At 38.3% G+C, this 15,862-nt stretch overlaps 1 protein-coding gene across 1 annotated transcript in view; it reads right to left on the bottom strand.

Annotated features, from left to right (window-relative positions):
• Positions 1 to 15,862, bottom strand: part of LOC133990188 (contactin-associated protein-like 4) — a 90,183-nt gene that overhangs the window by 24,442 nt on the left and 49,879 nt on the right. The window contains exons 12-17 of the mRNA XM_062428396.1: positions 15,127 to 15,246; positions 13,243 to 13,443; positions 11,125 to 11,287; positions 9,344 to 9,471; positions 8,836 to 9,006; positions 3,094 to 3,312 (exon numbers count right to left, since the gene is read on the bottom strand). Of these exons, the coding sequence (XP_062284380.1) occupies positions 3,094 to 3,312; positions 8,836 to 9,006; positions 9,344 to 9,471; positions 11,125 to 11,287; positions 13,243 to 13,443; positions 15,127 to 15,246 (1,002 nt within the window). The remainder of the gene's footprint in view (positions 1 to 3,093; positions 3,313 to 8,835; positions 9,007 to 9,343; positions 9,472 to 11,124; positions 11,288 to 13,242; positions 13,444 to 15,126; positions 15,247 to 15,862) is intronic.

Here is a 15,862-nt window from a genome sequence, read left to right on the forward strand (position 1 = left end):
ATACTGATTACCAAATATCTGTGAATCTAAGCCTCAGTTGGACATTGAGCTATTTAGCATGCTAGATGATGAGCATGGTTAATATTATGCCTGGTAAACAACAGCACGTTCATATCATCAGTTTGAACATGTTAGCATGCCAGCATTAGATTTAGCTCAAAGCACTGCTGTGCCTAAGTAAAAAAAAGCCCCATAGAGATGGTTGTGTGGCTGCAGACTCTTGGTTTTGTTATAAATTAACTGACAAGTTTCTCCTAACCTTTAAAATACTGAAACGTCAAAGAGCATTTGGTTACATTTTTAAATATCCTGTTTTGTGCACAAAAAACTCAGTGACTCAATTTTAAATTATATAAAACTTGGAAAAGTAGGACATCTGCTTAAATTAGGAACTGGAACCAGATAATATTTTAATTTTTTGCTCATTAAATGATTGAAATGAAACTTAAACAAAATTGCTTCTGCTGATTTACTAATTGTTTCAGCAGTGTTGCAAAACCTTAAATAAATGTGCATAATAAGATGATTTGATTTTACCTGTGAGGTCACATTAAGGATTTGTGAAGCTGAAATCAACCTTGAAAGCAAGCTGATTACACCCTGTTTTCTTTTCAACAAAAAAAAAACACTCACAAGATGTAGCAAACAAATATCTGAATACAGCAGCCAACATGGACACAATGCAGCATCAATAAACCACGGCTTATCTATCCCAACCAGGCAATACAAGTGATGGGAGTTCTGTTTGCAATGAATGCAAATATATTTCACTTGAAACTGCTGCTGATGTGGATATTTTACACCTACAAATAGCAATATACAAACCAGAAAAAACAATCCTATGGTTTATAAATCCATGTAAGGCAATAACATGGGAATATAATTGACACAATGTAATCCACTGCCCTGTAAATCTGTACAAGGAATAATTAAGGCTCATAAATGTTTATAGAATTATTGCTTATGAATTCATAGCTGACACTATATCTTATTCATTCATACAACTAAGTAGACTTACTTATAAATCTGTGAAAGTCTCGTCAATGATAATATAGCTTAGTTATTCATAATGTAAACTAGGATTAGAAAACAAATATTTTTCCTTATGCATTTGTTGATGGCAGGATTATAGCTCATAAATATCCTGTACATAATCATACAGCTCGTAAAGTTACATTGTGGATTATGATTGCATAAAACCTGAACAAATAAATATGGCTTGTTTATACACATATACATACATTTACATTTCACCTCTGCACAGCTTCCTCAAAGACACTTTAGCAAAAAAAATTTGATAACGTTGTAACACTGACAGTTTTTTGACAAAAGAAAGAGTGGAAATGCAAATTTTTTCTATATCTGCACGTCAAATCAAGACGGTCGAAGTCAAACATTTTAATATAAACACATCCATTGCCAAACATTCTGGTGAATAACGCCAGCCCATTTCCATTTCAACACATAAATCCATTAGGCTTATTCCAGTGTAGTGTGCCAATAATTCAGAAGTAAACATATATGCGTTCAGACTGATGGTGGTGACTTGTCGGCTATTCAGAGTGGATTATCGGCTAAACACATTCAGCAAATCAATATTCACCTCGATTCCCTGCTGCTGCTGCTGCTGCTTTCAACCAATCTCACCAAAATCACTTTGTCGGCTTGTTTTTTCTTCCACAGTGTGTGTTTACTGATATGAAATGACGTACATAATATTTATAGAACGATAACACCTGATAACAAATGATGGATTTTCTTCTTTTTTTTTGTCACAGATGTACAGACGGGAGCGAGAGGTCAAATGGAGAATCTGAATTGTGGAATTGAACTGATGAGGTTGAGATAAACAGGGCTGCGGTATTGACGAAGATTGTATTGGAGATTCTCAGCTCGCCGATTGTTAATTACAAGACTGCTTAATAAATAATTTACTGCTTTCAGGTTCATTTAAAGTCTATTTAAAGACCCTCCCTGCAAGAAAATCATGACATCACAGGCTTTATATATCTATTTATATATATATTACTGCTGTGGGCTTTTTTAAAATGAAAGTGATGATTGTTTAGTGGTCAAAACCAACGATTCAGCACTTTAATATCCGATCGTGCTGAGCGGCTAAGGGCATTTAGCCGATAGCAGTTCCGCATTATTGAAGCAAAACATTTCTTGTAGAATAGATGTGCAACACTTTTCATATCTAACACTTTTGAGCAGACAACACGACTGAGCTAGCAGATTTAATGTTTTTTAGAAAAGTGAGTTTTTAAAAAGTCTTTTGAATGGATTGAGGATTCTGAGGATAATCTCACTCTGATGGCGTTACACAGCACTGTGTACTACCCGTTAGTAATCTCTAAACAATGATCTGATGTTGCACTTTTTTCTGCCAAGTTTAGCTGTGTTGGGATCTATGCAGTGCCAGACTTCCTATAAATAAATGTGTCAAATTGGTATCTTCCATATTCAGTGCCGCTTAATAGAAATGAGTCAAAAATCGACCAGTAATAAAACTGAGGAAAAACCAGGAAACTAGAGCCAGATTAGATCAGTTTGACAAACTATTACGCTTCTGAAGCCTAATTCATTGCAATGAATATTTATGATTGATGATTTGACTAAAGGTTTTGTAATCAACCTGCTGACAGAATGAACTATGGAGATCAAAAATGATAAAAGGACATTGGGAAAAGTGAATATGGAAGTTGTTGTTTGAGAGAGATGAAGAGAGAAAAACACTAATGTTGTTTTAGTCCCAAGCGATTTGTGAAAGGGCCTTGAACCCATCAACACTGAGACTAATGGTGTGAAAGCTCACTAAACCACAGAAAACTCCCACACACACACACACACACACACACACAGACACACACACAGACACACACACAGACACACACACACACAGACACACACACACACACACACACACACACACACACACACACACACACACACGCACGTACTATCATAAGAGGCTGTTTTATTATAATAAAGAATCCCATAAAGAAGCATAAATTTACAAAATATCCAGACTATGGAGAAAACTTTGGTCATTTGGTCCTCATGAATACACAATTAAAACAAACTTCTCACCTATGAACAGCTGGCTGTTGAGCTGTAGGTGAAAGTGTCCGTCAGCAGGAGCCTCCTGTGTGGCGGCAGGAAGCTCATCCAGTCGAAGAGACGCCTCCTTGACGTTCCGCTCGGCTCGAACTCGGTGCCACCGGTTGTCATTCAGCGGGATGTTGGACTCCACGTGAACCTCCAGCGGCCCGTTACCAACGTCGAAGGAGAAAACAACCTGAGTGGAGGCTGATAGGAGGGAGAAGAGGAGAGAATAAAGGCAACAAAAAAGAAAAGAGAATAGCAGAAGAGGCGTAGGGTGATGAATGAAGACAACAAAGAGGAGGAGGAAATGGGAAGCATCAAGAGAGGATAAAGAATATAGTTAGTGTACTGTGCGTGTATTTGACTGTAATAACATGTAATTTCGCCAGAGAAGCTACCATTTATTTGGCAAACCAATCTTAATAATAATGCATTGTATTTTTAAATTCTATATTTGAATTGTTTTGACAGAGCTTCACTTAAGCTGTCACAACAAATGTTTGTTTCTCCAGTAGAACACAAGTTTAATCAAGGAGATCATTTAAGGTTTGTGAATCAAAGTTCAAAACTTTATTTAGCAATACCTAATCCATTTTTTTTAAAACAATGGTTTTATCATTTAAACTGAAAACTTTACAAAAACAAAATACAGTGACTCCACAAGAAGGAAATAAAGAGCTGATATTGATGAGTCCAGCTTTTGTTTGTGCTGAGAGCTCATTTATTGCTGCTGCTGAGGAGACAAAGGTACCCACAAACACTGCTGTAACTCTAGGGAGCTGTTGTAATTTTTTTACTGAATGGGTTTAGTTTATCTCATGCATGTACATGATGACACACATGTAAAGATGTTCATGTTTGATACACAGTCCTGCTCCAAAAAAAGAAAAAGTCATTACTTACACACACTTATCATCTCTGCTTGGATTTATTAAAAATAATCAATGTTTTGGCCACAAGACAAGCAGGACAGTGATTGGTGTGTTAAGACTTAAGACTTGATGTCCTGAGAAAGGTCCTTGTGACCAAAATGTTGGCTCTTTTTAATAAATCAATGCAGAGGTGATAAATGTGAGGGAATTGACTTTTTTACTTTGGAATTAGATCTCTGGGGGCATTGATTGTCTGCAACACAGGAGAGACAAAGCAATTGGTGTGCATGTTGCCTTCTATCCTACACAGTCCTGTCAATAGTTAAACACTATTCCTGTGACTTACAGGTAGCTTTAATGCACCACAAAATGCAGCAACACACTGACAAAAATATAGGGAAGAAGACTGCAAGCTAGTAAACATAGATGTAAATAGAAAAAGCAGGATTTAAAATACTTTAAAGAAATCAGCTTTATCAAAGTTTTGGGAGGAGGGAAATGCGTTCAACACGTTCGTTAGACCTCAAAGATTCTGGTGAGTAACACTCAAAGTAAACATGACTTTTGTTTGTTTAATAGAAAACTCCAAAGGGCCCATTTATAAGATTTAGTTTTTACTAATCACTTCTGACAGGTGAAGAAAAGCATAAACACAAATCCAGCATTTAATTTCAAATGGGACACATCCGTATTATCTCAAATAATGGCTACGGGACACTAATCTCCCCTAAAGCCTCACTTTGTGATTTAGGCTGAGGGCACAGGTGCATCTTAACATAAAATCTTGCCAAATGCAGATGGAATGAATCTTTATAGCAGCATATTTATACATGGCTTCCACAGTCAACTATACCACCAAATGGCACAAATGGGAACTGAGACAGAGGCTTTATAACAAGCAGGTAGGTTGCACTCAAGTGTAGGGAGACCAAAGAGGCAGACTGGGGTAATATGGATCTCACTGGAGCAGAGTTTAATTACTCACACACAACAATACAACAAACATTAAAATGAATAGAGCTTCTAACTAAGCAGAGTGGGAACAGCTCTCACAGGATAACAAACAAAAGACAACTGGGTAAGAGGGTAAATACTGATTACATGGAAGAACTATGCAGTGAGTTGCTTCTCTCCAGATTGCTGAGTATAGTGTGATGACTTCAAATCAAACCTGAGAGGGACACACAATGTTCTGGACAGCATCTTGTATCCTCAACCAATAGTAGAAAGAAACTAAGTACAATTTGGTGTTAACATCTCCGGAAATAGGGTGGAGGTTAGTGGCACAACTTCACCTATTTCCAAGGTGCATGGAGAAGGGAAACAAACCTGAAGAAAGTCAAAATGTTATTTCAAGAAGGCATAAATGAGGACTTTTCAATCAGTTAATTTTTGTAGGTTTTTCTTTTTGAATTTTATTTTAATATCTCTTGTGTTTGTGATTACTTAATGGTTTTTATGATGTATTCTATTGTATTTTTTGCTTCTTTTTCTTTTTTATATTCAGCATATTTATATATGTATGTGTATGAGGGTAATTTTGTGTATGTATGTATGTGTATATATATATATATATACACATACATATATATGTGTGTGTGTTTATTTATGTAAGCCGTAAGCCGAAACGCGCTGGTCTATTAATAAAGTTCTCCTATACTACAAATGTTGCTAGAGCTTTGACTTTCTTCAGTGTTAACACCTCCAGACATCATTTTAAATTTGTTTTTACTATTATTTGTACTTATTTTGTAGTATTGTTGACAAGTTAAGGATTGGAATACTTTCCTCTGAGCCCCAGTATCTGATTCAGGACCACGGCCAGCGTCTCAGCCCTGTTGGTGCTGCCCTGGTTCAGCACCACGGACAGCACCTCAGCACAGCATGTCTGTATTTACTCCTCTCAAGCTGTCTGCTCGGCTCTCTCTGTTCTCTAAACAACCAGGAAAAGATTTAGGGGAGTGCAGGCGAAGCAAACCATTATCCTTCATGTTGTGCTGGTAGAATTTGAGGATGTATTACTATGGGAGTACACAACAAGATGAAACAATATCCCAGCATCCTACGGTAACTTCATTTAGAGATTGTTCTCAGCTGCAGCCACAGTGTTACAAAGTGATCTGAGGCAGCCGGAAACTGAGCAGCAGTATTCAGAGCTAGAACAACCACACTGACAATGATTTCCCTGAGGAGGGAGGCTGTTGCAGTGTCCCTGTATTAGGGGGCTGTTGCAGTGTCCCTGTATAGCAGTGTCCCTGTATTAGATTCTGTGTGTGTCCCTTCAAATCCCATTTCTAAAACGTCTTCCAAAATGCAGCACAACACAAAACTATGAAAACAAAAAAACTAAGGTAAAAAGGTAAAGTGAGGTGAAATAGCTTTAAAAAACAACAACATTAATTCAGTGCATGTACTATACAAAGCCCTGGAAATGACACACACCATCGCTGCCCATAAATGTGTACCTCATACTTTACTGCATATGCTGCACTCTCATAACCATACAATCACAAGGACACCTTGTTGGGTAATACAGCTATATTTTAAATGACACAGTCTATGGAAGGCTATAAACATACATCTCACCCAGGCACATTTCTATGGTAAACAAACTAAATAACACCCGGTTGGTTACTACTGTCATAATCTAAATGACACACTGTGGCACCCATAAATGTGTGCATTATAATAGAGACAGGAATTAATGGAGAATCAGGGTGGAAATACCTCTGAGGTCATAAAATGACAATGACGATAAAATGACACCAATGAAATGAAATTAAAAAGAAGGGTGCAAAAATCTGGGTGTAATTATGAGCTTCCTTTTTATGGATTTTATCTTACTGACATTTTATTTGTCGTGTTAAGCATGCAATTGCTGTGCCATATGAGTTTCATGGTCATTCGCCTCCACCAGCCCTGGACTAGTAACTTGGCATGCCAGGCATTTTCCAGGTGGGCTGATCCACCTTGAGGATGACGTAATTTAAATTTCAAATTTTTAAAATATTAAATATGTTTTATTGCTAACGACCAGCCAAATAGGCAGGGGCAGCGGCCCATTGATTCATACCCTATAATAACAGTAAGCTGGCCCAATCACATCTCTCACTGGGCCCCACTCCTCCCCCCTCTGTCCTCTCTGTTTATCGTGTCAGATGCCGTGGCTCAGAGCCAAACATCTGTGGACAAAGGAGCACGTCTTTTTCAATTGTCAAGATCAAGAAGAACAAAAATGAAAAAAGGGGGGTGTGGAGAAGTTGCAGGCTAAAATAAGAGAGGAGAAGAATTTAAATGCAGATGCTGCCAAATATGCAAAAATACAGGGGCATGCAGCAGTAGCTTCAACATCTATGGGTGACAGCAGTACCCGCCATTATTCAGCAACAGGTCGAAGGAGGAGAGGTGGGCTGAAGAGGAGCAGGCAGAGGAGCATGAAGATGAGCAGGCGTGTGACAGGAAGCCAAGAAACAGAGTGAGGAGGAGTGTAGTTGAAGTGGTAAGCAGGGAGTAGCATGCAGGGACACAGGGACTCTCAGGGAAGGTGCAGGGAGGTAGTGTGTGTGTGTTATGCCATGATGAAGATGATGCATGATGATTAATTCAATTAATGAGGATGATTTAATTAATGACAATGATAGTAAAATAATTGTGAGACTGTTAGCGACTGCTGATACAAACTCACTCATTTAAATAGCGTCTAGCACAAACTATTGTTGTCCTGTGATTATTTTCAGGCATTTTGGTAACTATTAGGATATATGTGTGGTGCGCATCACTGTTATTACCATCTGTGGGGTGAAGTAAACCTACTCCAAACCTTTCTCCACCTACAATATGTCAGGCTGTTTGGTGTTGTTGTCCAGTAAGTATGCTTGTTCACATGGTAGGCGTGGGAGCACCAGAGCACCTGCCAGAGAGGTCGACTGTAGTTCAAACTCCCCAAACAAACAAGCACACCTGGATTTAATAATGACTAATAACTTTTACTTTTTGCATTTTAATAGATAGACTTTGTACAGTGGATTTAATGTTGTATACTTGTATACTTTAAATTTTATGAAATAATTTGAAATGGTACTTCTTTGACAGTTCTTTACCAGTAACACAGTCACTTCTGATCACCAGGGTGTCAAGAGTACACTGCTTCACTTGCACTGGTACGCATATTTAAGGGGACCATAAGGATGGTGTCCTGGTGGGTGGGGTTCAACCTAGCATCCATGGATAAAGTACATTTTCTGTGGATATATGGTCAACTGTTGTCTGCGGGGGAAGAGGATGGACCACTTTGATCAGAAAATTGCAGTTTGGTACTGAATATATGTTGGAAACATGTAAGCAACACTAGAAAAAAACATAAACTCCACAGAAACAAGCAAGTCAATAAAAACATGTAACAACCAATATCTTTCAACTCCAATAATTTAAGTATAAACTGGTGGGAAAATGTTACCACCCTAGGCTGTAATGCCAGTGAGACATAATTTATTAATAGCACAGCAAAATCAATCAGATATACTGTAAAAATACAGGCGGAGAGGAGTGACATGTAAGTGGTCGAACATCCATAAAAATAGGCGTCAAAGACTAAAGAGTTACTTTAAAAATTCACATCAAGAAAGTGAACAATATCACCTAAAAGCAGTTTTGCTGTCTTATTAGGAAGGGATGCATGCGCCATAAAAGGCTGTAAGTACATATACCATCCACCAAGACACCGCTGTGCAGTAAAACATCTCTTGGTTACTGCAGTCATCCTTTAAAGATGCACACTGTGAGCACCTACTGAGTTCTTCCACACCCTGAGCATGTTTGATTTGATTTAAGTATTTATCCTCGAGGGGTTACTCACAGCTCAGCTCTATCCGGATGAAGTCTTTGATGCCGAGGTTTTCCAGGAAAACACCAGAGGAGGCCGTGGTTTTGAACAGGAAGGAAATCTCTGCGCTCAGCTCTCCGTGGAAGGTAGGAAAGTGGAGGTACGACGTTTCCTTGTCGAAAAACGCAGCGTTCCAAAAGTTTTCTGAGAAACAAAAAAAATGAGAGAACACCGTCAAGATCACAGCGTAGCAAATGTTATGTAGCAAACAAATCAGGCAATTTGCTGTAAAGTGTGAAGTAATTCTGTCTATGCTTTGAGATTTGAGTAATTTAAATAAGAAGAGCAAGAATGGTTACTTTGATCAGTTTTGATAGAATACAACAGAAGAAATAATGTTTAGCTAAGTTACCAAAAAACATAATAATGTAATGTTGCTCTGTGATAAACGTAACAAAACCTCAACTCCTGAGATTTTAAATGTATTTGATTTTTGAGAATCAAATTCAATCAGGCAACTAGGACACTGGGCTCCACTTACTATCTCCATGACAACGGAGCGGTCCCACCCTGTAGGTGGCTTCTGACCCCGGCCTCTGGATGTCTCCCAGCACCAGAGACCTGATGGGGAGGCTCTCCTTATGGGTCAGCAGGCCAGAGTCTTCAGTCCTGGAAGAGAAAGAAAAAGAAGATAAAGATGAAGATAAGAGAAAAAGCAAAAGGAATAAAACATCAGAAGGCCATGAAGAAGAATATCGTCAGAGAAGATGAAGATGAGCAAGACTACATGGATGAATAAAAAAAGCAGGATGAATAGAATAAACAAACACACGCACCAATATTGAATCCCAAACTACTTACTGAACATTTACTTGGATAGATTTATTGCTATGTATATGAGTAATGTTACATCACTCTTTTGAAAATGCTGCATTTTGAACCTAGCTGATGCAAGCATTGCAGTGTGTAGGTGCGATCTCTTGGGGACCTATTTATGCTAAAACCAAACCATCACCGTCCTGACACTCGGCGCTCTATCCATGGCAGGTTTTGGATCTACTTCCAATACGAGACACTTCCTGTCCATTTACGCCCACATTCAGCCTCATCCAGTTTAGATTATCTGCCTGTAGTCTTGTAACGGAGGACAGTTCTGTATAAAAATACATCCAGGACTGGAAGGACTGGAAGAGTAGTCGTGTATACAGCACTTTGTGAGCACTGATGAAATATTGAGGAGCAGAAGCGGCTGCGGTTTGTAAAAATAGAGTTGTCGTTGCACAAACAGTTTGGTCTGGGAAATGATAGAAGGAAGGAAGTGAGGCATGGCAGGATTGCTTACAACATGAAGAAAGGTTAAAACTGTTTTGTTCTTTCCTCTGCTCGATTTATCCCTGGTGCTTTGCTAACACGACAAAGTTGCCAAAGTCAAACAGGGACAACATACTTCCAGAAAGTTTTTTATTAGAATTAGTTAAATGAGTTTAATCAGGGAAACTACTCACTAATCTTTTTTTTCCTATACATGTACATTTAATAGTCAGATTGATTATGAGTGTTCATTTCTTCAGTTTTGCTAACCAACCACCACATTTTTGGAGCAGGTTTCAGATGTCAGAAGCCTGTTAGGTCACCAAACGTTTTCTCATATACAGTATTCATCAACACTGTCTAAACTCCATCAGGGAAAATTCCTTTTCTAGCATCAAGGGCTAACCACTTGATGAATATAACATCTTCACAATGAGAGCTAAATGCCAGAAATGTCTCATCTCTTCAGTAAGTTATTTGATGTATTCTAACAAATACAATAATTTCAATCATAATTTCTCTAGAAAAGCATCCTGGCTGTGTTTACACATTACTATAATTTTCATGTTAAATTACATCACAGCAAACTGAAATACTATTTTAACTTAATTGTCGTCATTACTACTAGTAACTCCCTAAAAGCTCATCAAACTGAACAAACCTGTTTATAAACTTTTACTTTTATGTCAAATTCCATTACTTTGAATTCTTTGGGAGCATTATATTTTTAAAAGCTGACCCTAATCATTACCATGATTTGCCTAACCCAAACTCTTATCCTTACCTTAACTCAACCCTAACCCCCTAATGTGACTGTGTGAACGCAGATTTAAAAAAAAAAAAAATCTATTAAGTGTCTTTTGTTTCTTCTACCAAATTCGTAAGTGGAAACATTGTGCAACCGAAGAATATAGAAGCTTTCCAGCTTTTATACCCTTTTACAACCAATTCTTCTTTTCCTATGCTACAACAAAAATAATAATGTGTGTTTGTATCTATAAAGTTTAGTACCACTCCAGGCGGTCGGCGTCACAGTTGCAGTAGTGTTGTGGATCCACGCAGTCGCCCTGCAGGCCGCAGGCGCACTGCTGGCTGCTTGGCTGAGCTCCACCCCAATAATTCTGGATACGACCGGGACCGGGACCACCGAGCCACCAGCTGAATGGAGAGCCCTCTGAAACACCCACATTACAACAAGTGACAAATGAGAAAACATTTTGTTCAATCAGGCGCAGCCCTTCTTACTATTACTTATTCTGCTAAAAAAGTATGAGCTTTGTGTTTTTAGGAGAAAGTAATATTTTTTTTATTTGGAAACAAAATAAGAAGAGAGAAAATAGTAGACTGTTCCCTGAGAGAATATTTTGCTGCATAAAACCAAGGAAATAAACCCATTTACTTCCGTCACTAGTGCTAGACATGGATTAATTATACACAAAACATCAATGTTATTCATGCAGCAACTAGCTGACCTCAAAGACCTGTGAAACCTGTTATTCATATGACCTCATACTTGAACAACAAATACAAATTAAACATTCAACGACACATACAAATTAAATTTCTAAAACTTATTTTGTGCTGTGTGTTTTCTTGACTTGCTTTAAAAAAGGCTGCCATGTATAATTGAAGCAGTAAAAACAAGATGTTTCAAGGCTCTTTCAACCAAACTGAAAACTAGCTTTTTTTTCAGGCAAAACAACGAGACCATAAAATAATGATTGTGAGTTGTTAGCATCATTAACGTGAGTCAGTGATAGAGAAGGATATCACTTCCTCTCTCCTTAAACCACTTTTGCTTTCTCTATCTATTTTCTCATCAAAATGTCTCTATTTTATGCTTTTCACTGGAAACCACTCTTCTGCACTTGACCATGAATATTGCCTGGTCACTACATCATTTACTATTAATTTCTTCTTATAATGATGTACAGAGTAAAGGCTTTACAACAATTACACTCTAGTATGAGCCACTCTTAGACTATAATCGAAATGTCAAGAAAGTAAATTATGTCATCCATACATCTCCTTTTCTTTTCTTTTCTTTTCTTTTCCCTAGCTACTCTCTGCCCTTTACTGTTTCAATCTTTTCCTGCTTCCTGTCTTAAGTGCAACCTGACAGAACATGGAGAGAAGATTATAATGCATTAAGAGATTAAATATCATCTAATACTCTGGTGGTCACTTACTACAGTTTTCTCTTGAGTTCTCTGCTTCTAATTAATGGACCTGGGGTCAATTAATGACTTTTCAACTTTTTAACATTTGAAGAAAAGAGACAAATAAATTGGACTCTATGCACAAAGAAGGAGACATTTAAACAAATCCTACACGATCAATTTGTCTGGCTCATTTTGAAATACAAAGATGCTTGGAGGTTGATTAAATTTGCAGCACTGAGCAAAACAATCATTTTGTTTTGTCTGGTGGAGTGAGAAAGATGTGTGAAGATGCACCGACTTTGACTGCCCCCCCCCCCTCCTTATACATGATATACACCTCATAACTCACTCAGTAACAGAACAAAATGTAAAACACATATCAATAAAGTTCAGTGATTAACAACAGAAGTAAATCCTTGAAAAAAACAACCAAATTTGTCATTTGTTTAGTCATTTAGTCTGATTTAATCTCTTTTTTTATCCAGTGGAGGTAAATGGAGCAGAGAGGAATGGAGAGCCAGTATATCTCAATAAGGCAGCAAATTAGACAAAATTTCTTCCTATGTTTTCTGGTTTGAATCAACAGGCAACTACCAAAGCTGGAGGCTACAACCAATGCAGAATTACTTCAAAGTGCAATTCTGCCCATAGCTGCTAGATGCTGGCTCCAACTGATTCCCATTCACTATGGGAGTCACTGTGGTCTCACTCTCTAAATTCAGGCCCTCTAATAAGTGTGCTGAAGTAGCTAATGTTAGCCTGGCTCAAAATGTAAAAGGTGGTGCCGACCATATGCAGCAAATCTGGGCTTTAAACCTAATGCAAACCAATGGGTGATGTCACACTTTGCTACATCCGTCTTTATATAGTGTCGATGATTTGAATCTGTACTGTTGAACTCTGAAAAGTAAATCAGTCACACTCTCCATTTCTTTTTTCTGTTGTGGATAAACAAACAAGGCCTCACCTGGGGTGTTGAGGAGGCGGGACTTCTTGCAATGGTAGGACAGCTCCTGTTCGCAGTGCTCTGATTGGCTAATGACGGCCAATAGCTGCTCCTCCTCAGTCGAATAGTCAAAGTGGACTGAGTGCTGGTTCACACCTGGAGACGGTCTGAGTCTGGTCAGCTCTGTGTTGTTGTGGTGGATCCCCATCCATGTGTTCTCTTCTGGTCAGTAGATAGATAGAGAGACAGACACAAGAAAACACAGCCATCATTATAATGAAAATTACATCATATGACTATAAAAAGACTGAAATTAAATAAATAAAAAAAGCTGCGAAGAACTGTAGGAGCTGTTGGCAATTTTCAGTGTAAGATCAGATCATTATGTGCATTAAAACGAGCAGGAAGTTCTCACCTGTCACCTCAAAACAAAAAAAACTCACCAATGTACCTCATGTGTGAATTCAGTCTACGTGGAAACTTTAATGGAAGCTAGCTGAAAGTGTGAACACAGGAAACTGAGCACCATAGTGGGGTGTTAACTGGCTCAATGTGAAGTAATTATTCCTTTTCCTTGACTTTTCTCTTTGGGTGAATCATGTTGAGAGGCTGTTGCTCTGTTCTTGTACTTTTAGTACTTTTGATATACGGCTGTTTTTAAGGTTTGGACTACACCCCTTATTTCCAATTATGGGAAATCTTATAAAGAACTGTGATATTTTACAGAATAGTGTAGGTCTAACTTTATGGTAAAACTGAGTGTGGCCCTTTTATTAATATATATATATATATTTGACACAAACAACCACTATACTTTTTTTGCCTGGTTTTGCTCCTCCTCAACATCATCCTTGTTAAATACAAATCAACATAACACATAACCAAAATCCACAATGTCAACGACTCAAACACAAAGCAGCTCCCTTAATAGAAGACAAGACAGGACAATCAATTAACAGACAAATCAAACAAAGTGAGTAAAAGAAGCTCTGTACAGTATTAAATAAGACATAAGTAATAATCAGCTTGGTAATAATCCAAGTAAACACAATTAGGGGATTTGCTTGAGTGCATTCCTAACATTTTATTTGATAAATACACAATCACTTGTTCAACATCACACAAAACCAGGTCCATAAAGGAATATCTTTGGAAGTTGGCTGGTTGGCTCAAAACCCTGGCATCAACCTCATCCAACACCTTCGGGGTGAATTGAAACGCCGACTGCCAGCCAGGCTTCATCATCCAGTGGGCAACCTAACTTCTGGTTTTGTGGCTGAGCAAAATTCCTGCAAAGGTTCCAAAATCTTGTACAGCTTTCCCAGGAGAGTGTTATAGCAGCAGATTAATACCCGTCATGGTTTTTATGGGATGAGATTTTCAACAACATAATGTTTTCAGGCGTCCACATAGTGTTGGCCATGTGTCGTATGTAATGAGCAAACACAGAAGGAGAGAGACAGAAAAACAGCAGAGAAAATCAAAACGATTATTCACATTCATCCAATTATGTAAATCAGGTACAACACTGACACAGTCTGGGAGAAATATATATACTGTATGTTGTATGGAGAAAGGACAAGGAAAATAAAAAAGAACAAACTTCTTTATCACCATGATACAAATTAAATGAAGCAGCAAGATGAATGGACGGAGCAGGTAGATAGATGAATGGGAGTAATTGAAGTAGATAAGGGAATGGAAAGAGAGAGCAACTTGTAGGAAAGGGTGGTGCAAAGATTAAGTAGATCAAAGCGTGATGAGAATCATTATTTACAATTATGTTAATGTTAATCATACAAAACACAGAGTTGTGATGGGATGATGTGTGGGAATTAAAGTGTGTGTGTGTGTGTGTGTGTGTGTGTGTGTGTGTGTGTGTGTGTGTGTGTGTGTGTGTGTCACCTGTCATGTTGCAGTAGACCAGCTGTGGTTTGATTGGTCCGCTGCCGTCCACGTCGATATAGAAATGTCCCGATGCATTGCCGTTGTGTTTGTACGCCTCGCAGGACTGTTCGTACACAGCTGGGAGGAGAATAATGAGATCAGCTCCGACAGTCGAATCGACATGAATCACACCAACATCAGCTCTGACTGTGGAGGATTATGGGTGCTGCTTCATACGTATGTATCACCACTGAATCACAGTCTCAAAAACCAGAGTGAAGAAATTCATCTGAGGTTTTTATTTCTGTAGCAGCTTCACATAAAGTAAAGATGAGTCCAACTGGAGAGGACAGTGATGACAGATGGGAAAACAAAGACTCAGTAAATAAAAGAAAGACCTTTATCATCCCTGACTCTTCCTCTCCCTCTCAATAGGTATTTCTCACCTCTGTCTCTCATCTCACACACATCAGTGCAGAGTCTAAAAATCAAGCACTTCAAGTCAAATCCATATCTAAAGGTTCCCACACTCTTCTTCTCGCCTGTTTATCTCTCTCTTTTGTTCACCATGTTCCCTTAGTGTGGTTAGAAAAAAAAGTTTTCACAGAAACATCAGCAATAAAAATGAGACCAGAGGTGAACTGTGTGGGAAACTCTCTCTTTTTGGTCTCAAGGATTTTACTTCAGGAAGAACTAGCAAATCCAGCCTGTCCTTACAAGAAAAATGTCAGTATAGGTTGAAAATTCAGCTAGA

Source organism: Scomber scombrus, chromosome 11 (genome assembly GCF_963691925.1).
Source record: "Scomber scombrus chromosome 11, fScoSco1.1, whole genome shotgun sequence".
In the NCBI taxonomy this organism is placed as follows: Eukaryota; Metazoa; Chordata; class Actinopteri; order Scombriformes; family Scombridae; genus Scomber; species Scomber scombrus.